General features: G+C 42.4%; 3 protein-coding genes across 9 annotated transcripts in view; 2 read left to right on the forward strand and 1 right to left on the reverse strand.

Annotated features, from left to right (window-relative positions):
- rhbdl1 (rhomboid, veinlet-like 1 (Drosophila)) overlaps nucleotides 1–14,770 on the forward strand; it is a 37,812-nt gene extending 23,042 nt beyond the window's left edge. For both annotated transcript variants that reach the window (XM_031842905.1, XM_031842906.1), the window contains exons 6-8: nucleotides 6,337–6,437; nucleotides 8,258–8,318; nucleotides 9,506–14,770. In XM_031842905.1, the coding sequence (XP_031698765.1) occupies nucleotides 6,337–6,437; nucleotides 8,258–8,318; nucleotides 9,506–9,777 (434 nt within the window). In that variant the 3' untranslated portion in view covers nucleotides 9,778–14,770. The remainder of the gene's footprint in view (nucleotides 1–6,336; nucleotides 6,438–8,257; nucleotides 8,319–9,505) is intronic.
- On the reverse strand, nucleotides 14,249–17,152 carry LOC116381074 (uncharacterized). 4 transcript variants are annotated; one of them, XM_031842910.1, is made up of 6 exons: nucleotides 16,955–17,147; nucleotides 16,702–16,874; nucleotides 15,991–16,084; nucleotides 15,650–15,809; nucleotides 15,235–15,387; nucleotides 14,254–14,671 (listed from the first exon to the last, which is right to left on the reverse strand). In XM_031842910.1, exons 2-6 carry the CDS (start codon nucleotides 16,824–16,826, stop codon nucleotides 14,505–14,507), a joined length of 699 nt encoding a protein of 232 aa, XP_031698770.1. In that variant the 5' UTR covers nucleotides 16,827–16,874; nucleotides 16,955–17,147; the 3' UTR covers nucleotides 14,254–14,504. The 4 variants fall into 4 exon arrangements, with proteins under 4 accessions (XP_031698771.1, XP_031698770.1, XP_031698768.1 ...); XM_031842907.1 differs by having other exon boundaries at nucleotides 14,255–14,671; nucleotides 16,702–16,851; nucleotides 16,955–17,146; XM_031842911.1 differs by lacking the exon at nucleotides 15,235–15,387 and having other exon boundaries at nucleotides 14,249–14,671; nucleotides 16,702–16,851; nucleotides 16,955–17,152.
- On the forward strand, nucleotides 14,810–22,254 carry wdr24 (WD repeat domain 24). Of its 3 annotated transcripts, none has more exons than XM_031842898.1 (11): nucleotides 17,112–17,159; nucleotides 17,874–17,952; nucleotides 18,139–18,696; nucleotides 18,872–19,049; nucleotides 19,188–19,860; nucleotides 20,302–20,414; nucleotides 20,494–20,609; nucleotides 20,683–20,787; nucleotides 20,912–21,249; nucleotides 21,630–21,814; nucleotides 21,926–22,254. In XM_031842898.1, exons 3-11 carry the CDS (start codon nucleotides 18,216–18,218, stop codon nucleotides 22,092–22,094), a joined length of 2,358 nt encoding a protein of 785 aa, XP_031698758.1. In that variant the 5' UTR covers nucleotides 17,112–17,159; nucleotides 17,874–17,952; nucleotides 18,139–18,215; the 3' UTR covers nucleotides 22,095–22,254. The 3 variants fall into 3 exon arrangements, with proteins under 3 accessions (XP_031698761.1, XP_031698758.1, XP_031698759.1); XM_031842899.1 differs by having other exon boundaries at nucleotides 18,142–18,696; XM_031842901.1 differs by lacking the exons at nucleotides 17,112–17,159; nucleotides 17,874–17,952 and adding an exon at nucleotides 14,810–15,855 and having other exon boundaries at nucleotides 18,142–18,696.
- The last annotated feature ends 6 nt before the right edge of the window (nucleotides 22,255–22,260 follow it).

Genomic DNA, 22,260 nt, shown 5'->3' on the forward strand with positions numbered 1-22,260 from the left:
CTGGTAAATAAACCGAATCAATCTCTACGGAAACCAAGGGCAAGGTGTGTTTACAGTGGCCATGTTGGCACACTGTGAAAATGATGAATTGTATTCGTTCCTCCAGGCCAGAGCTTGGCATTGATGACGCTGATTGTTTTCATGTTCCCTTTTTGTTGTGTATATGTAGACATGAGGGGTCTTGGTTAATATTGTGTTCCTCTTCCCTGCTCATCTGCTTTGACTGCAGTGCATGAGCACAAAGGGTTTGCTTCCCTCTCGCCTGCGCTCCAGCAGGGCACGAGGAGATGGATGGAGATGTTAGATTGGATGAGGACTGATTGCAAGTCGTGCTTCTCCACTTTAATGAAAGCACCAGCGACGCAGATATTTCCCTTATCGCTTTCTGTCTGGATCACACAGACGAGTCCATCTCCTTCAAAGGTAGAAAATATCTTTAATAGAGCGCCCCTGCTCTGACAGTACTATTATAGTTGAAATGAGGCTTTGAATTGGATGCCACTCTATTAAATGACATTTGAAACGATGAGCTTTTCAAATAGACTATAAAATAGATAAAACACCATGTGACAGATGGTCTGCCTCCAGGTGAGTCACCCTGACATTTACTTATTATTACTCCAGTCACCTGCATACAGTGTCTGCTCATATACCAAAAGCAAAAAAAACTTTTTGACGCACGAAAAAGCAATTAGTTGCTGCAGAATTAATATGAAATTATTTTGATAATCAATACATCATTGAAGTCATTTATACAACAAAAATGTGTGTGAGAGAAGATGAGAGAGAGAGAGAAGGGTATGACGCACAACAAAGGCCCCATAGCTAGAATCGCACCCAAGACATTGTGGTAATATGATGTGCTGTAACCACTGGGCTACCAAGGCGCTCCTTGATTAGCTAAATGAATAGAATCTAGAGCCCTATTTATCTTGTAATTGAGCAGCAGTGTATTTAAAAAATAACGAAAACTAAAACGTGTAGTTATGATGACATGCTTGCACTCTTAGTGTGCGTTCTGTGTCACCTTTCCTCGCGCACTCACTCACTCCACTCTTTCCATCCGTCTCCCTCGCTCCTTATTTGTGCTTAGTAAATAAATCTGATCAGGCATTTCCCCAGTTTATTAGGCAACAGAGGCCGCCCTGTGACTGCAGGGGTGCTGACTACAGCACATCTCTGTGCCGGGCCACAAAGATTTAATGCATACAAGATGGATCCGTCTGAGGCGTCTGGAGGCAAATACTGCAACGTGAATCTTAAAGGCAACAATCCCATCGTATCAACGGGCAGAGGTTTCTCTTACTGATGCTGTCCTCTGAGCGTTTTACTTTACTATTAAAAAGATGAAATGGTAATCATGATGGAATCAACTGAATTTTTTTCTTACATATTCTTTCATGTCTTATAATAAAACATGACAAAATAAATGTAAGTGGTTTATCCTTGTAGCTTATACCAACAGACTAAATAAATGAAACAAACACAGCAGGGGGTTGACAGATTTGCTTGTATGAAATACTGACTCAATCACCTGAATAAATAAACACACGATGTCCATTAATTGTCCTCTCCTGAGTAATTTATTGGCTGGCCAACCAAGAAATGCAAATCAATGAATATTAATGTACTCAGACATCTATCTGCGCGACATGTTTACAAATTAAGTGTTAGGTGATATGTAATTTTGCTTCCCCGATTACTGTCTTAACTCCTGACTAAATATGTTTTCATTATGGTGTCTGTGGGTTAAAGCCGCACTAATTCATATTTTTATATTAACATACCGAGCAGCTGTTTGTAGCAAAAAAAGCTTGCAATAAACTGATGAACATAGTTGAGCATTTAGCAGTTAAAGAGCCAAATATTTCCCTCAGGAGTTGATGAAAACCAAACGGAACTAAAAAAAAAACGAGTGAATATTGGATTTACATTCGCTGGGTTGCCTGAAGCACATCTCCAAATGAATACTGATGTTTTTTTTAGTATCAGCTAGATGTGTAAATAGTAAACTGCTTAAATATCTACCATATCAACTTCATCGACTGAGTATATGTCCATGTTTACAGCTTGTTATGCTGCCTCCAAAAAAATCAATAAATGCAGGTTTAACTTGTGGGTATGTATCGCCCACTTTTACACAAAGCAGTGAATGCATTCCAAGACAAGTTCTGAATTCAATAAACATGCAATATGATAAAAAGCATCTAATGTACCATATGTTTCCTAATTGTTGTCCTATAAACATCTTTTCGACAAAATGTGATCATTAGAAATCAGCTACATTTCTCCAGGGACTCTTGATAGAGTTTAAATAGACTCAGTAATCACAGTTGATAGCTACCCACACATACAAACTCTAGAAAGCACACAGTGAAAAGGTTTGTAAGTGTTTGTGCAGAGGCATATTTTCCAAGGATTAGAGGATTTTTTTTATTGTAACATTTACTTTGCTCCAGCGCAGCCTCCACTGGAGTGGCTACAGAGAGGCGCAGCCTCGGGGGCTGTCAAACCCCGGCCATGGATCAGCTTACCATCCCTTGTCTGCACCTTATCCCCGAGAGACTGAAAATACAAAGTTGACCCATAGCTTAAGGGCAGCCTGGAGTAACAGTAATGGTGTAGCTAGTTTAGCTTGACAGAGAGGCTCAGATGTCGGAGCTGCATTGGGGATTATACTGCGGTAGATCACAGCCCTGAGTGTGGGGTTGATTTATACTCCACACAAAGTACATCATTTTCACTGTCTACACTGCGGTGCACTTGTGGATGTTGCAAGCTCACAAAAAGATTTGAGGATGTTGATGATGACTTCAGGATTGCAACAATAAATAATCTGCGCATGAGATGGAATGTGTCAGCTCGGCGCTAAAATAATCGCACAACTCACGTCTCAGCCACTGCTGAGTGCTAGAATCCTAAATCTTAAATCCCCCTTAAGCAGGAGAGCCCACATGACAGGAGTGTTTAATATTCATACTGTATATGGGAGCCTCTCACCAAAGCAGAGCGTGCAGGAGGCGAGAGCCGTTTGTTTCCTCCCTGTGGAGCCCAGCTCTTCCTCTGTGCCGGAGGTCTCAGGTTGTCTTCTCCTCTTCTTCACCCACAGATGGTTGTGTCACATCCCTGAACAAGTGTCTCCAATGAAGAGGTGATCCTGGCTGGTGTTAACTGTCATGTTAGAAACCGAACGGCTCTTAAAAGACTCTTAAAGCTGCTTTAATTAACACATCTAATCAACACATTTTAATCAAGTTACAATGTGTAATGTGGAGGGGGGTTGATGGTCGAGGGTTTCCCCCGAGTCTGCTGTTCCCCTCAGCAATGAGCTTTAACTTATTGATTTCAACCCTTTAGTTTTAGTGTTACTGCCCACAATTTTACTTTGATGATTCACTCCCACCGCTCTCAAAGCATCGTTTTCAGCTGCAGATGGCAACTGTTTTCGACAAAAGAAGCTCTAAAAACTCACTACAAATGGAAGCCAAACAAACCTATCTAAAGGTAGTGATTAGCTGGTAGCTGGTATTTTCCCCAAGAGTTGGTGGAGAGACGGACGAAGCTAAAACAAGAGTGAATATTGGACATCAACATCCTCAGGTGGCCAAAATGTGTCTGTAGGCTAGTGTTTGTTTGCATATTTACTAAATCAACTTTATAAGGTGATAATAAGTTAGTGTTATAGAAGAAGTACAGTGTCATTCTGCCTCCACAATATTTTATAAACTAGGAGATGTTGAGAAAATATAAATTTTTTACTCAACACTTCAATATATACTAGAAGACGTTACTTTTTTTATAGTTATCTTTATTATTCACTTTGTTAAAGCAGGAAAATAAATTAAAACTTAATTGTACTGAATTAAGAGCAACAAAAGACAAAATTAACTCACAAAACCCTCGACATATCTCTCATATTCTATCTATATTTCATCAATACATCTCCCAGCTCCACTGCTCTGAAGTAGTAAAGGAACTGAAACAAATTGTGAAGCTCCAGAAAGGACTAAAAAAAGACCAACTCAGATGTTGATGCTGCTCCAAATTTCAATTTCCCTTCACTTTGAAGAGATCGGAGACCACATACTGTATGCTACACTGTGTAATTGCAATTTTGTGGAACCTCTAAAAATGGAGCACTGTAAATCTCCTCAAATCTTCAGCTGAAGCGCCAACCTTCATATGCCCCATAAATCGGGGCATATGAAGGACTCAGGATCGCGCTCTGATTACCATCTGTCTTTCCATGATCATCACTGCCACCACGGGCTGACGAGGCGTTCGTTAAGACGATGTTTACTCTGTGCGGCCCCACAACGCACGCACACACACACACACACATAATATGAATGTTAAAACATGCATTATAGATCTGAGATCACAACTCCAGCAAACCCCAGCTGTGATTAAAAATAGACTGTTTTGTTTTATCAGTCCTCTCCGCTTCCCTTATCGGCTCATTCGCATAATTAATAGTGGCTGACGCTGTCCTCATGAGCAACTGCAACTGGGATTTCTCCTGCTTGGAATTCTGTCCTACTTCATATAGTGTCACTGCAACCTGGTGGATGCACTGTGCTGCATTTGGGATTATAGCTTCATACACTTTCAAACGCACACTGACTGCTGGAAACAGCTGCTGGCTGCATTCTGTGTGGTCCATTTCTTTGCCTTTTGGTTGAGTGTATTTTTTGTTATTCTCATTAAAAACTGGACATACGTTACACTGAGATACACGGCAATGGACATGGCAAAACGTTTCCTTTTTCTACCTTGGAGAACGCACACACAGCAATGTGACAGACCAGTGTGAGCTCCAACACTGGTCTGTCACATTGCAGTCAAGTCCCACAACTCTTCAATCATCTTGCCTTGACCAGGGAGGCAGTCATGTGACCTATAGATCACCATAGATAGCACAAATATACATTATACTATCAGCATCCTTTTTAAATAATATACTATTAACAAAAAGGTAATATCCCGATACCTAAACGACTGATACTGAGTACCGACACAACACCAGTTTTTGATTAATCATTTATTAGTTATAAAATTTAACATAAATATTTAGCAGTTTGAATGATGAGAATTGCTGCGCACTAAAAATACATTTTAGTGACAAATGCAAGTGACAAATAATTGTCCTATGATTTTAGATACCCCCCTGAAATTTAGCAATTGAGGCTTTCAGGGGGTCTCAAGTGTCAATCAATGTATTTCACATTGAGGAAACAATAGGAAAAAATAGTTAATATTCAATATTTTCACCCATCAATGTGTTTTGATGAAACACTATAACAATAAATAACGTTTTTTTGTCAGTCCCTGAAAATTGAAGAGCAAAAAGCATTGTAGACTTACAAATTTGCACTGACATTCAATATTCATACCTGATTAAATCTGAGGTAGAAGAGGCTGTTTGAAACCTTTTAAGGAAAGAATGAGTTTTCAAATGGCCTTACTCCTTCAAATAGTATGAAAGGCAGATGCAATGTGATTAACCAGAGGAATTGAAAACAGTGTGTAAAGTGCTCACACCAAGAAAGTAAAGGACAAGACTTCAACATCAAATAACTGCTTGAAAATGATTATTGTTCATACATAACACTATTAATTCCTTTAACAGAGATGCAGTTATAATATACTGCAAGTGTGCAATCACTTTTCAGTACAGTGTGTCATCATAATGTTCACGTCGTTGTCACTGCACTTTTCATATTCTAACTTTTTAAACAGCACATTTGGCTTCTGTCCACTTCCACATATCCCAGATTACATTTTGCTCATGAATATAACATAATCTTTAGAGCACACAAAATTGGAAGTGATCCTCTTCAGTGAGGTTCGCCCGTGTTCTCCTGACCTCACTTTGATCAGAGATCATTCTTAGATGGACCTTTTTTAATTGCAGCATCCTGAAGGAAAATCCAATTAGGAAATAGTCCATTTCAGTTCTTTACCATTTTAATATAATTTGTCAGCTGCAGCTTTAGCAGACTGCTCGTCTACAGGAACAGCCTTAATAACACAGAGCACATGTATGTGAGTGTGTTGTGTGTTCTGGATGTAAATTTAAAGGGCATGTGAGGGTGATTTTTACTCAGAAACTTTTATAGAAATGCTCCTCGGATGGTGACTTGAGCTGCTGCGTGATGAGTAATCTGACTCCCTTTGTTTTGCCCCTCTGCTGTCCTTTGCTCTGTCTCTTTCTCTCTTCCTAACAACACACACACACACACACACAAACTGCGTTGCTACTCTCCCTTTCTTACATCTACGCTCCTAATGTCACTCTCTCTCTCTCTCTCTCTCTTTCTTTGTGTGTCTCTGCAGGCTCGCTGACGGTGTCCATCACCGACATGCGTGCTCCAGTGGTGGGGGGCTCCGGAGGGGTCTACGCTCTGTGCTCAGCGCATCTGGCCAACGTCGTCATGGTAACTGTCATCATCATTGCCTCCATTGTTGTGTTTGAAAGCAGTTTTCAGTGGTGCCGAAATGTCAGAGCCATCCACGTGGCGTGAGATGGACACCCACCACACTATATAGCTACTATGCTGTGTGTGTATGTGTATGTTCTTCTTTTGACAATAGATGTTTGTTGCAGGTTTTCTCTGCTAGTCATCACATCGATTTGATGCCTATATCAGCTTTTGGATATATGCCATTGAATATTCCATGTGACCTCTTTGGAGAAGCTCTTTGAACTTTGTTGAGTAGCTTATTCCACCACAACATGTTTTCACTGTGCTTGCCGTTCGTATCGATGAATCTAAAGTGAACTGGCTTCTATTAATTATTGAGACTGTGTTTATTTACGTCCACTGAACAAACAAGTAGTGGATTCCCTTGATATGCTGCTCGAGAGCTTTTTTTTTTTTTTTCTCAGTATTTATTTGTTTATGTCAAAAGGTTTGTATGTGAAATGCCTTCCACATTCTCTCCAACTCTCGAGGCGGTGTTACATCTGACGAATCACTTTAACTAACGTTGCTGTTCACCGTGGGCAGCAGCGATGCCAGCGGGGATAGAAATCAAAGTGCACCGACAGGCCTTAAGCAAAGACTCTGTAACTGTGTGCTCTGAGCAGCTAACAGATAGTTTATTTCGTCTCTTACGCTTGATGCCTGTTTGTAGCTGGGAAATCCTTCAAGGCGCGTCTTAGTTCTGCTCTGATGATTTTGTGTTTTTGAAGGAAATCTTGAAACCTTGTCCGGTCTCGTCCTAGTAAACTCCCAGCCATCTCGTCATCATCCATTTCACTCAACAGACATTTTCAAGCGTCGCTGTGAACATGACGACCCAGAAGTCACGCAGCTCCAGCTAAAACATATTGGAACCATGTAGTGCGCAAATTCAGCTTTGCAAGAAATATTTGGCCTTACGTGTTTCGTTTTTATATTTGTGTCTTCTGATCAGCAAGCACTCTTTCTTCGAGTCTCTGAATGATCCCCTGCACCTCACACACACACACACACACACACACACACACACGTATGCAGATTACCTCAGCAAGTCTCCATTTCAATGTCGGCAGTGGGACAACTAGATGTCTAACAGACCAAATGGATTGGCTGTCGTTTGGTTTAAGATTGCCCTTCTCCTCATGTGAGAGAGGAGTCACGTCAAAGCAAATTGCCTTCCATCAGAGAGCAGCATCACCACATCACGCCCAGCTCAGACTTCCTCCTCTGCACTACTACGTTGACCTCTCCCCTCCATGATATTAATAATTTATTTGTGGAAATGTATAATCTATATATCCTCGCTTGCTTTTAAACGTATGGTCGGGGCAGGTTTTATTTATATTCTCCCGTCTTTAATTTTGCATGCCGTTCACCCTTTATTTTGGCCCTGGGTCTGGTCCTATTCCCACAACTAAGAACTTAAGGAGGGATGGGATTGGTACAATTTTTCATCCTAGGGAGTAAATGTGTTATTCTAACTCGGGATGCCATTATTCTTTTCCCCCGGAGAATCAAACGGCTATTTATTGGCCCATTTTCCCCGTCTGTTAAATTATCTTAGTCCTAATTAATGGAGTGCCACTAGGCTGGAACCAGTAAGTGGAGAGCAGCCAGGTGTATAATCGCGTCTGTGTGTAGTGTGAGTGCTGCTTCCTCTCTCTTTCAGGTCTTAATATGTCCAGAGGATAGAAACTGAAGCATTTCTTTTACTAATACACTCGTATCTTTGTTATGGCTGTTTGTGTCGTGATTGTTTATGCTGATGAGACACTTTTCGCTCTGTGTTGCAGAACTGGGCCGGGATGCGTTGTCCATACAAGCTGCTCCGCATGATCCTGGCGCTAGTCTGCAGTAAGTTGTCCAGATTTACTCTTAAAGCCTTGCACTTGTGTTCTCACTGTTGCTTTTTATGTTGAATATATATATAACTCTATCAATGAATTGCGATTGGGCATAACCCTATTTTTTAGCATATTTAATGTCTTCACACCTGTTCACAATACAAATGTCTCAGAAACAGACATGCTACTCAAGCTGGGTGAGAGGCTCCATGATTAGACATGTTGCTTTGTTTTCAAAGCATTTGAGTCGTACCACTTGTCCGTTTTCTCTCCACGAGGACCGATACACTGTGACTTTCATTAGTGAGCAATATGTTCTATCCATCTGTCCCGAGCCTGACGCCCCCGAACTGAGAGAGCAGCGAGTCTCTGCTGCAATGTTTATTTTCTCCTCAGCGTTTTACGAACAGGGAATTCAGCTTTTCTCAATAAAATGTGACACATCGTTTTTGTGAGTACTGTTACGACTGAATTAACATTTGCTCTGGTTTTATACTATGTGTTAAGCATTTTTTTCAGCGAGGACTCTGGAGAACGGCAACAAACAGCAAATAACATTTGAAAGCAATTTTTTGAGTAAAGATCCATTTAAATCCTCCTGTGAACTTTCTTTGTCTGCAGAAGTAGACTTTGATAAAAGACCTACTTCACTACACAGTATAGCTCAACTTTAGGCAATTATATGAAGTCAACACCGAGCTAGGCCCTTTAAATGTGGTTTTACAAATTACTTCTTTTCTTAGAAGGATGATGAAAAATGTTATGATTTTAAATAAAGTATAAGTTACAGGGAAAGCCAGATAAACTCGTCGAAAAGTTGCACACCAGTGAAACCAGAAAACACAGTATTTAACTCTGACTTTATGACGGGGATTTGGCTTTTGAAATCTCAAATTTATTAAATGTACTTAATTTAGGATACGTAGATTTTCTTACCTTCGGACATAGCCAGGCCAACTGTTTCCAACTGTTTCCAGTCTTTTTGCTAAGCTATACGCTAACCAGCTGCTGTAGCTACATGTTCACCGTGCAGACATGAGAGTGGTATTAAGCTTTCCATCTGAAACTCTGCCAAAAAAAAAAATTCTCTTCAAAAGCCATGATGGAATAACAGGACGGTGGTGTGGTCTGATGTCCTCACAGCAACAACCATGAGCAGATACTAAGGAGGTTCTGTCTTTCATCTCTCCCCCGCAGTGAGCTCAGAGGTGGGTCGTGCAGTCTGGCTTCGCTTCTCACCGCCGCTGCCCTCCTCGGGGCCCCAGCCCAGCTTCATGGCACACCTATCGGGGGCCGTGGTCGGTATCAGCATGGGGCTTTTGATTCTGCGCAGCTACGAGGAGAGTCTGCAGAAGCAGTGCTCCTGGTGGGTCATCGTCTTCTCCTTTATCACCTTTCTCCTCTTCGCCATCTTCTGGAACATCTTTGCATATGAGCTGCTGGGGGTGCAGATACCACCTCCTCCCTGATGAAGGCCCCCCCCCCCCCCCAGGGATTACAGTAGCAACAAGTACAGGTGAAAGTCCCTCAGATCCATTTCAAAGAGCATTATATCTTTTTATATATACGTTGAAAACTCATCCACATTACCAGCACTAAACTTTGAGTGAACGTTTTCTCATCAACCGTTTCTTTCTGCGTCTTTCATTTACGGAAAGAAGAATCTGAGTTGATGACACATGCCTGTGGTTCAAAGGAAAGGGAATTAAAGGGAGGAAAGCAGTGTGTATGCTTTGGCGGTGACGATGCTGACCACACGCTATATGAGAAATGTTCCGTCTCTGAAGGTCAGAGATCAGGATCAGCTGCAGCAACGCCCCCTAAACTTTGCTTGTAGCACTTAAGCAGAGTTGATGGCTGAATCTGAGACCTTTTGGCTGTGCTACAAATCAGAGCTGCAACTGCTTTTAATGAAGAACTAAAGGAGAATTTCGGGAAGAGCACATTTATTTCTGGTGGCAGCAATCAAAAAATACAGACGCACCAATGCAGTATGATTGCTGATATGAATATTTTGAATTCACAGCCCTGCTGCAACTCACAGGGACTGTGACTTTTTGCTGAATTGCTGACACACTGATTCAAAACAAAAAAAACAACGAACAGAACGTTTTCTTCAAATTGAGCTGCTAAGCAGGATCTCCTGCCCAATTATAAAACATCAGTCAAAATTCTTTGCAGTGCAAATGGCTTTCCCAGAGCAGTTGTAGGAAGAATGGAGTAAAACGTTTTATGTGGATTGTGTCATCTACAAGGAGTACCTTAAGGTTAGAGGCATCACCGTCATTTTCATTTCATGGGGTCTGAAGACATCTGTTTTTTTTTAATGTTATTTCCAAGACATAATACCAACACTGTGGATACGGACTCATAGTTCACACAACATAGACAAGACGTGAAGATAGGAAATGAAAGTGACCACGTGACGGGAGAGAAAAGAAAAAAGAATATCACGAGTAAGGGGATCGCTGAAGATCCCTGGATAGTCGACACTTCAGAGAGTGAACTCCTCTTGTTGCTGTTTCAAACTAACCACCAACTTGCTTAGGCGCACAGTGTAAAATATGCCATGTCATGCTCCGTGGCTCTCAGCGAGACGAGGACACACACATACTCTGCCTGTTCTCGCTCTGACAGACTGAACTGGGGAGGGCAAGGATGTGTCATCACCTGACCTCTGACCTTTGTGTCCCATAGGGCATTGGGGTCTCTCTGTCAGGCCCAGTCTATACCTCAGTTTCTCATTCTTAGGGACTGTATACTTTTGTAAAGGAATGTACCTATAAAGAAGAAAAAACAGTGTTATTAAGTTGTCCCCATTTTTCATTTGATAGTGGATGTGTATAATGTATGTTCATAACCAAGAGTATATTTATTTGTATTTTTTTCCTCTTTGAGAGGGAAGAGAGAAACGTTTCAAATGGTGCAAAATTAATGCTATGATTGTTGTTCTTCTGATAACTCCTGTAAGGCTTTGATCCTCTGAAAAATAGTCTATGTGGCAGAATCCCCTGGTTTGTTAGATGACCACCAATGACTCGAGCTTGATTTTATAAATCTTTAGTGCTTTACAAAAATAAGCCATAGAAAGAACTAATTGGAGAGGGTAAAAGAAGAGGAAGATAGCTACAGTGCAACTTTGTTCTTCAGTGTGATCAAACCTCATTTCTTCATTGTGAATATTTAACAGGTGAGGTGGAAGAAGACAAACTGTGCAAGTATGAGCCTGTGAAACTCTGGACTGTTTGAGATATTTTCATGTAGCGAGACTCATTCCACAGCTTGTTCGCCAACTTGTTTGTAGTCGATGCAGCTTCATTTTGCAAGTGCCCACATCTCCGAACTCTCCCCTGCAGCGCGCAGAAGCCTCGCTGCAGCTCTTCTTTTGCAAATAGCAAATTATGGACGAAGCTTCTGTCCTACTTTGTCTCCAGAGTGATTCAAGCTTTTTGGAGAGCTGAGGCGAGGATAGCAATTACACTTACTCATGCTATGTTCCCGTTTTTCAGTTTTTCAATCAATAATTCATTTGAATGTCCACTGGCTGCCTGGAGGGAAAAAATGTTATGCATTTGCCAATTTTTGATAGTTGGTCATAAATACAGTCCTCAGCATTTGCTTCCACGTGAAACTGTCGGAAGTAACAGAAGACTCTGTGTTAAATGAGGAAATCCGTATGAAATAGACAGAAAAAGCCATTTTCAGATGCATTAACAACAGAAAAGATCAGCCAATACGTGGTAATAATGGATCTTTGAGAGAAACCCTTGTGCATACTTGGAAATATTATTGCTTGGTATAGCAAAGATGCATCGCTGAATAATGCATACATGCCCTGTTAGCCTATAATGAAGATGAAGAGGATGCCTGAGAGGAGGTTAATGTGCCTCTTTACTTGAAGATTCATAGTGAAAAGGGCTAGTGAATAGCTGTTTTGTAGAACACATTAACTGTGAATATTACCCCTCCTGGAAGTACATGCAGGATGAAAAGCAAATGCTTGTGAATTCTTGTTGCCCCGAAAAAGATACTCAACTATGTACTCCTCATATAAGGTGTATTATTATTATTAAATATCTTCTGAAAAAAGCAGACAATAGCATCATAAACAGGAGAGAAAAGGAGCAGTGTGTGTATCTTAAATTACCAAGTGCATGGGGAAACTTTTCAGGAGTAGCTTGTGTGTGTGTCTCTGTCAGCCAAATCTCACAGTACCAACGCCTCCTAAAATATGCCACCTCCTGTCTGATAAAAGCCTTCTCCTGCTCTCAGACAGCATCTTCAAGGAAATGAGTGATTGAGGCCTGACTCACATCATCTGGCTTGACAGTATGTGTCGGTTTATGGTTTGTGAGGGGTGGCGGGACAGCGGAAACAACAGTGTCGGCACTCATCATAAAACCTCGGCAGCGTACATGCCCGTGTCACGACACCCCTGGTGTCAGGATGATGATGCATGGCTGTTGCGGGGATACACCGGAGCCCAAGGCTAGGACGTAAACAGGATATCTTCCTTCAATAAGTGGATCTGACAGGCTACATGATGTTAATTGAATTGCTGCCTTTTGAGTGACACATTTGTTTTCAACAGCATAAGAAAGGCACCGGGAGAGATTGGCATGAGCTGAACTTGCAGACTATCAATAACATGTGATCCATCACTTTGTGTGATCCACACGGCCCCTCTTGATTGGTTTCTATACAGCCATGACTGCGATACGAGGTGATGTTAACAGGTCAGAGCCAACTCATTTGAGTCTCATTCATACATGAACCCTTGTTGGTGTGACTGCACACAAGCTACTGTTCATTTCCGTGCTCGTCTGAGTCAAAAAAAATTCATTTTTCTGCTGTTCTTATTTCCTGTTCCTGTGTTTTGTCATATGTGGGCTTTTCTTTTTGCACTTCTGATGATGCAGTTAACTGACATGTTGCCATGTGCCATATTCTCTACTGCCATAAACATTCTTTGATGCTTTTTTACCTCCCTATGCCAATCCATTGTGCTGTTATGCCCAATGCCTTTTTATCGTATATATGCGCCCAAATCTAAGCACCGGGCAGAAAGGCTGCTTTGCCGTGTGGTGTATTATTTTACATGATCATGCACAGAATCCATAAGAGACATTGATGTTAGTATATACAGTAGCTGCTCAGAACTGCTGCTCACCAACTAGCCGGCCAGGTTGCCTTTTCTTAGTGTTTATTGCTACTTAGATGTATATCTCACTGCAGGACTTTGCAGGTAAAGCAGGCTACTGTAGCTCCAGGGATGGAATTGTTCTGAAAAACAAAGACGTTGAAACCTGAAATGCTGATTTCGGGTTCCAAGGCCCCCCAAATGTACAGACTATAGTTCTCAAAATATCCTGGATATTGATGCATTAACATGTTTAATGTGGTCAGATTTAAGGGTATATGATCTGGTTTGGAACAGAGAACATTACTAAAGTCTTTGTTTCCCAGTTTCTAGCTTTGGTACGGATTCTTTTCATGTTCCCAGAAACTGTCTGAGCCACTCGGTGTAATGCAAATATCAACAGGACGTTTCTTAAAATGAGTCGTTTCCCTCTGAAGGTTTAGAATTCAAAAAAAAAGAAAAAAAACAAAAGTCATATCTGTGCTGCTGTGGTAGTTTTTCATGAGCTGCTTACTTGTATTGATTAAAATGGTGCCAAGCTTACGAGGTTCAATCTCTCAGACTAGACGAGAGGTTGTACCAACACAGCGTTTACAAAAAGAATAAGCAGAAGCTATTTTTCTCGGTCATCAGGAAACTAAAGGAAAACTAAATTTACATATGGATAATTTATATCAAAGTCCTCATTAATTATTTCACAATCTATTGTACTTTTTAAATGTTCTGAACGGAACCATTTTATATTGTATATATATGAATATATTTTGTTTTATTTTGTACTGTTCATTGTACTTTGCTTTAATTTAGAAACTATAAATAAAGAACAATACTGTGGCAACGTCAAACTGCTGTTTTTAGTGTTTCAGCACAAAACCATTATCATTGTGCTGCAACTTACAACTGTATGACTGGACTACATGATACCAAACAAAAAAAATGCAAATACTCTATATACTCCATTTGATATAAAGGCTTTATTATTTTGGAAAAACACAAAAAAAAAAAAATCTGACAAACAATAAAGCAAGTGTAAAAGATACTGTGCACTATTTGTTTTTATCTTGTTTTGAGCTTCTTTGTTGGTCTCTGGTCAGTGTCGGCATCCGAGCTCTTCACCTTCACATCGACCTCCTTTAGAAGTGGGAGCTGGTGCTGTTTGGCTGTGGTCAACGCCCACAAACACAACTCCAGCCTGTGGGGCGTCCAGTCCTGCTGGGGATCCACTGAGAGGGGAGGCCAGAAACCACAATCAAAGTAGAGTTCATGTGGCTTTTATTTTCTTTTTACACTGATATTAAAAAGGTATTTTTATGTTCACCAGAGTGTCCTAAAAATAATTATAAATATAAAATACATTTAAATGTTTTTTTTTTCCTTCTGAAAAGGGTAAAAAAAAGCAATTCCTTTTGATGAAATGTTGAACAGCAATAAAAGATTAAATCTTCCACTTTTTATAGGCACTGTGAAAGTTTGAATAAAACTGTTTAAAAGGGAGAATAAAAGTTACAGTGCAAACTACAAATGAATAGTCCCAAATGTAATTCAAATAAAAGGCAGTGGCAAATGGAAAGGTCGTATGCCTCGATTTAAAAATAACAATTGTTTTCTTGAAGTTCAGACATGTGGTGCATAAAAACTGAGCACTGCCTCTCAATGTTTTAACCCTGGGGACGGTAAGCAAATACTGCATAAACTAATGTTTTATTTATTAGTAGCTTCATATTTCGTGTGCTGTATTGACAATATGGATGCACCCACATCTCTTGTGTGCCCGTCATTAGCTCACCTTTGTTTAGTTTTTCAGTGCACTCGACCATTTTGCCCAAGTAGAGAGTGTAGTGCTTGGCTGTGTATTGGATGGGCTTTAGTCCTGGTACACTCTCCATGGCTTCATCGGACATGAAGGCAGCCTGTTCTGGAGCTCCTGCTGCCAACATAGCTGGATCAAAATGGACAGTCAGCCCCCAAGCCATGCTGAGTGCATCCATGAGGTGAATACAAACTATTTATACATAGCAGGGAGTCCCGGCCACTCAATCCGCCAGTGTAAGGACGACTCTGTGCACTAACTGAGAAGGCTTTCACTTTGTGCTTTAAAAAGTATCACACAGATGTTTTATCAATAGGAATACTTTTATCAATTTGCTGAAAGCAGAATCGATACAGTGTCTTCAGAAACAGAAGGGAGACGCTGTGCTAACCTGAGGCGGTGGCCGGGCCTACGCCTTTCAGGGAGCTGAGCTCTGCGATCGCTGCCTGCACATCAGGCAGGAGGCTGAAGGCCTTTCTGGAACACGTCTCCACGGTGTCCTCACTGTTGGAAGCCACCAGCTGCTGCAGCCTCGGCCTGAACTTCCCCCTCTGCAGGAAAGCATACGGGGCCACTCAAGGACACAGCTGATGCACCGTAAGCGCTAGTGCCTCTTCATAGCTAGCCATCAAAGCTATATGTTTGAGGGAATATTTACTGACAAAAGCTTTTGTTGTGGGTGGGTTAAAGCTCCTTGGTGTTATGATGATTTAATGTCTAGACAACACTTACAGTGAGCTTCCACTCCATCAGTTTCACCAGCTCTGGTTGAGTGACATGAATGTCAGGTCGACTTGAAATGAGTGTAGGCAGCTCCTCTTGGTACCTGACCACAGATGAACGCAGGTTAGGCTCAGTTACCGTCAATCTTATTCTCAAAGCGAAGGTTGAGTCAACTTAATTAATTAAACACATTTCATATACAGTGATAACCATATATTAATTTGTCTGCATTCATAAAAAAAGACACTAAACCTTTTGTGCCAAATACAATCCTAACTCAAGGTCCATTTACTAGCTTTTTTCCAGATCTTTATCATGTGGCCTTCATCAACAAAAGGGAGTTTTCTCAGTTATCATGGAAATAACTTACATGAAGGAGAAGTACCGTCATGAAATCATAAAGCTAAAATGTCAACAAATCCATTTCCACTACAGCTGAGCAAACCCTCTCTGATGATGAAGTCCCTGTGATACAGTTGAAAGCCCCAGAAAAGGCTTTTGAGTGGACCATGAGTTGGGATTGTTTTGTCAAACTTCTATTTCCTGGTCAAGAATGAACTTTGATGCTTAAACTTTGATGTATTGTGAATGACTCAGAGATAAATCAATTGCATAAAATACCGGAAGTAAGATTTACTACAGTGTGAAATGTTACATCCTCAATTCAGTGAACTTGAATGTGGTTTTTGTAACTGTTGCTGTTAGGAAAAAATGATTTACCACTTGTCGAGGTTCAGCAGCTTTCCAGGTTTCTTGCTTTTGGACTTTGCCTCCACTACATCCCAATATTTCCCATACACACTCCTCCATGTGGCTGGGTCCTCACAGGCAAACAGAGCACTCATGTCAACAGAGAGCTCTCACCATCACCTGCAAACACAGACGACCGTAATCTGAATGTCAGTTTGTAAAACCTCTGTTCTACAAGAATGGACTTCAGCATTACACCATTTAACATGCGATAGTATTTCACCTTCCTGCTGAAACAAAACAAAAACAGGGCCCGATGTTCTCTATAAACTACTGAACGAATTGTAGTCGCGTAAACGTGGCGATGCCTCTGTTATGAGGTACGGAATTCCCGCGAGAAGATACCCGCGCAAAATACTACTTCCATTAGAGAAGAAGAAGAAAATACTACTTCCGGTGCCGCAAGCATTGAGCAACAATCTCAGAAGGTTTGTCCCCTGGAATACTTTGTATTGACTTTGCGTAGACACTGTCACCCACCAGGATATATATATATTTATGTATTTTACGTTTCTCTAACTGCCCGACGTACTTGTACAACTTATGTCGCGCGCGTTTCGTCTTTGCAAAAGTACTCGTTAGCTAGGTTAGCCAGCTAGAATTAGCATCACATTCCAGTCATGTTTGTGGTGCAAGTACACTGCAGAGCGAGTTTAGCTGTTTGAAGCCTTAACGTGAAGGAGCTAACGGATATACGTCACGTTATCTCAAATTTAACCCTATTTTTGAGGAAAATGAACGACCACCTACGCACGAAATCAAGGGTGTAACATTAGGTTACTGGTCAAGCTGAACATTTTTAAATTTTAATGCACATGTCACTGGAGTGAAAAGGCTTTCCCACTTTTGGGATCGCTCGTTTTGTTCCCCACTGCATCGTGAGCTTAAAACAGCTATTAATCAATCATTAGCACGAGGTAGAAGGTGATTGACACAAACCAAACTTCAGCGAAGGCGAATTCCAACACGATAGGATAGACAGGCCACACAGAGGTAAACAAACACTGATAATCTGACATTATTTAAATCTTGAAATCATAACATGGATGGAAATATAACTCTAAAGCAGGAAGGTGACAGACAGCCATTATATATAATTTCGGTAACCCCATGATAACGAGATAATATATTCTCACTACTAGTAACTTGGCTCTCATGGGAGCACATGAAGAGGACTCTGTGCTGCTGCAGACATTGATAAGGCCGGCAGTTCTTCCACAAGTAAGTACTGAAGCCGTTTCTTTGTCTAAAATGTTCAACATACATACATGTTGTACATACTGCCACCTCTCCTGCCCCCTGTGTCAAGTACTGTATATATATCTAACGTCGTGTAGTGCCACCTTCTGGTGGATTTTTGAACTGCCTTAAAAAACATTTTACATTCTGCTCCAATTTCTTTTAAAGTAGTGCTGGAAAAGCAGCAAAATCAAGTGCTGTTCACCTGATGCATCAGTGAAATCACGGTTGCCTGCTCCAGGAACATGGAGAAGATGTCGCGTGTTACCACAGCCCACAGCAGCAGTGCCATCAGTGGCCGAACGATGTTCTGCCACTTGGACGCACCGGCCAACGCCATCAGCGTGTGCCGGGATGCCACGCAGGTGGTGGTAGCCGGCCGCAACATCTTCAAGATCTACGCGCTGGAGGAGGAGCAGTTTGTGGAGAAGCTGAATCTACGCGTCGGCCGCAAACCCTCGCTCAACTTCAGCTGTGCGGACGTCATGTGGCACCAGATGGAAGAGAACCTGCTGGCCACGGCTGCCACCAATGGGGCGGTGGTCACCTGGAACCTGGGGAAACCCTCTCGTAACAAGCAGGACCAGCTGTTCACAGAGCACAAACGCACCGTCAACAAGGTGTGCTTCCACCCCACAGAGGTTTACATGCTGCTAAGCGGCTCGCAGGATGGCTTCATGAAGTGCTTCGACCTGCGCAAGAAGGAGTCGGTCAGCACTTTCTCAGGTAGAATATTGTGTGATAAGCAAGCATCAGATTATTACCATTAACTGAAATGCAGCTGCTGAGTGTTTTGCATGGGAGGAACTTCCTCTTAACAAGTCTTTACAGTGTTGTTTACTGGAAATCTTTTGAAATTATTTGCACACTTTAACTTTTCCCGCTCTCCCTTTGCCTCCAGGTCAGTCAGAGAGTGTACGGGACGTCCAGTTCAGCATTAAGGATTATTTCACGTTTGCTGCAACCTTTGAGAATGGCAACGTCCAGGTGTGGGACATCAGGCGGCCAGACCGCTATGAGCGAATGTTCACCGCCCATACCGGCCCTGTGTTCTGCTGCGACTGGCACCCTGATGACAGGTAAATTAAAATGACTTTGTGACACAAACCAACTGAGAAATCAGAGGTTTTCCTTTCTAAAGGTATCTTGGGTCAGGAGGGTGTTTTTTTTTTTTTCTATTATTGTTAATAGCGTTCTCCCTTTTGTTTCTGTTGTAGGGGATGGCTGGCGACAGGGGGCAGGGACAAGATGGTGAAAGTGTGGGACATGACCACAAACCGGGCCAAGGAGATCTATTGTGTCCAGACGATCGCCTCAGTGGCGCGGGTTAAGTGGCGGCCTGAGAAGAAGTTTCATTTAGCCACCTGTTCCATGATGGTGGATCACAACATCTACGTGTGGGACGTCCGCAGACCTTTCATTCCCTTCGCCACATTCGAGGAGCACAAGGATGTGACCACTGGTATTGTGTGGCGCCACCAGCACGACCCTCACTTCCTGCTCTCTGGCTCTAAGGACAGCACACTCTACCAGCACATGTTCAAGGACGCCACTCGTCCCGTGGACAAGGCCAACCCCGAGGGTCTGTGCTTCGGACTGTTCGGTGACTTGGCCTTCGCAGCCAAGGAGAGTCTGATCAGCAGTGACGCCAACAGAAAGCCTTACCCCGGAGGCGACCGGCGCTACCCCATCTTTTTCTTCAAGAAGCCCGACCCGACAGAACAGTTTGCCCATGTGTCCAGCGCCCTTAGTGTCTTTGAGACAGACTTGGACAGTAACTGCATGGACTGGTTTGTCAAGACGGCACAACTCTACCTCCTCTGTGGGAAGCCCTTTGCTGAGCTGTGTGATCACAATGCCAAGGTGGCCCGGGAGCTCAAGAGACCTCAGGTCAGACAGATCAATACTCCAACTAATCTATTCTTAGTGCTGTTGTTGCTGTCGTTTTTCTTTTCTTTTTTTTTTTTAAATAATCCTGTCGGTTTTGTTGTTTTCAATTTAAATGTGACCATGACGGATTAAGATTTATACAAATTGATAGACATATTACTGCAAAATAATGACTCATTTCAAACTTGTTAATTACAATATATATATTTTTCTTTTTCTTTTTTCTTTCTTTTCATTATCTATTAATCTATTGATTACTGATGATTTATTATTCGTTCTTAAAATATCAACAAATCGTAAAAAACGTCCATAAGTTCCTAGAGCCCATGCTGATGTCTTAACATGTATTTATAACACTTTACTTTCAATAGTAATGTGTTCTACAGTAATTGTGTTCGGCATGTGTAATCAATAACTTGTCTTCTTTTCTTTAATTCAAAGGTTTCCACAACATGGACCATGTTGAGAATTATGTTCTCTGACCCAGCAAACCCCACAACGCCCGGTCTGAACCACAGCCTCAGTAAACTGGGCACCTTGCCTTTAATGAACAGGTAAATGACGTCTCAGTGTGCCGTTACAACAACCGTAGTGTCAGTCGTCATCTAACGCTGATGCACATTGTGCTTTCAGTTTCAGCATGAAGGAAATGGGTCCAGAGGGCAGACTGGAGCGCAGTAAAGGAGAGAGCAGGCAGGACAACGCCCACCTGGAGCCGGGGATCTTGCACATCAGCAATAATAATGAAGGTGAAGGAGGCTCATCTGTTTGTCCTTATGTTCTCTGTGTAATATTCAAGACTCGTTTTTGATTTCCCTTCAGAAAATGAGGAGACGGAGGGCAGCGAGGGCCAGGCTGAGTATATGTTTGGGGATGCTGAGCTGGATGACGATGACCTCTACTCTATGGAGCACGAAAACCAAACGGGTCAGTCCCAGTACCGTCTCTGAAACCAAAGAGCTGCCTACGCCAGTGACTGCTATTTATAACTTCCTCCATGCTCAGCACTCTTTTGTCTAATATTACCTCTGCTCCCTTTTTGTCACGACAGAAGAGCAGGAGTGCACGCTGCCCCAGGAGGCCTTCCAACTGCGCCATGAGATCATGGACAACCCGTCCGCTCCGGAGCACCTTCAACAGGACAAGGCCGACTCCCCGCACGTCAGCGGCAACGAGGCAGAAGTCACCTGTCTGACACCCATTGAGTCCTTCTCCCTCATCTCCATTTCCCAGCCGCTGTTTAGTCCACATTTACCCGCCAGCTTCTTCTGTCCCATCGTGCGGGAGATGCTGAGCTACTACGCCGAGCAGGGCGACGTGCAGATGGCCGTGTCTGTGCTCATCGTCTTGGGGGACAGGATCCGCAAAGAGATCGATGACCTCACACAGGTCAGATAGAGAGAGGTGTTGAAAAAACTGCATTAGAATAATTCATGGACAAGGACTGTGGAGGTTTTTTGTGTTGGCAGAAGCATTAATATAACGTTTCTGGTTCTTGTGTACTCCTAAGAATGACTTCCTGACTTAAAGCTGATCTTAAATATCTGATAAATAAGTCAGAGATGTTACCGGAATAAATATTTTAGGTTAAATGTATTTCCACTATCGTCAATGTTATATGGAAAAAAAAATCCAGCAGCGTTTAGGGATTCTTTAGGCCTTATCTATGACCAAGTTTTTCACTAGTAAAACACCAAAGTCTTCAAACTAAATTACGCCGTTGCAGTTCAGAAGACCTAAACCCTGATCTAGTTGTGCTTTTGTTACAGGAGCACTGGTACATGTCCTACATCGACCTGCTGCAGCGGTTTGAGCTGTGGAACGTGTCAAATGAGGTCATCAAGTTGAGTACGTGCAGCGCCATCACCTGCCTGAACCAGGCGTCCACAACACTTCACATCAACTGCAGCAACTGCAAGCGGCCAATGAGCAACAAGGGCTGGATTTGTGACAGGTATGAACCGTTTTATAGGAAGGGTTGGTTGGTTGCTGGACTGTAGACTTTGAGTTTTTGTAATTTAAAAAAAAAATGTTACATGACCCGAGCCCTGCGTCTCTCCTCTAGGTGCCACCAGTGTGCCAGTGTGTGTGCAGTGTGCCACCATGTGGTTAAGGGACTGTTTGTGTGGTGTCAGGGCTGCAGCCACGGTGGACATCTGGAGCACATCATGAACTGGCTCAAGAGCAGCGCCCACTGCCCCGCTGGCTGCGGCCACCTGTGTGAGTACACCTGAGCCCATCACGAGCACTGTTCACACAGCCGGTGCTCTGTGGGATTGGGAATTGGTCCCCACACCGGCCTCTGGATCTCACACAAAGCACATTCCTCCACATGGGCTTGGAGTCCCTTATCTGTGTGTGTGTGTGTGTGTGTGTGTGTGTGTGTGTGTGTGTGTGTGT

This window comes from Anarrhichthys ocellatus, unplaced genomic scaffold, assembly GCF_004355925.1.
Source record: "Anarrhichthys ocellatus isolate YVR2014 unplaced genomic scaffold, GSC_Weel_1.0 scaffold4, whole genome shotgun sequence".
In the NCBI taxonomy this organism is placed as follows: domain Eukaryota; kingdom Metazoa; phylum Chordata; class Actinopteri; order Perciformes; family Anarhichadidae; genus Anarrhichthys; species Anarrhichthys ocellatus.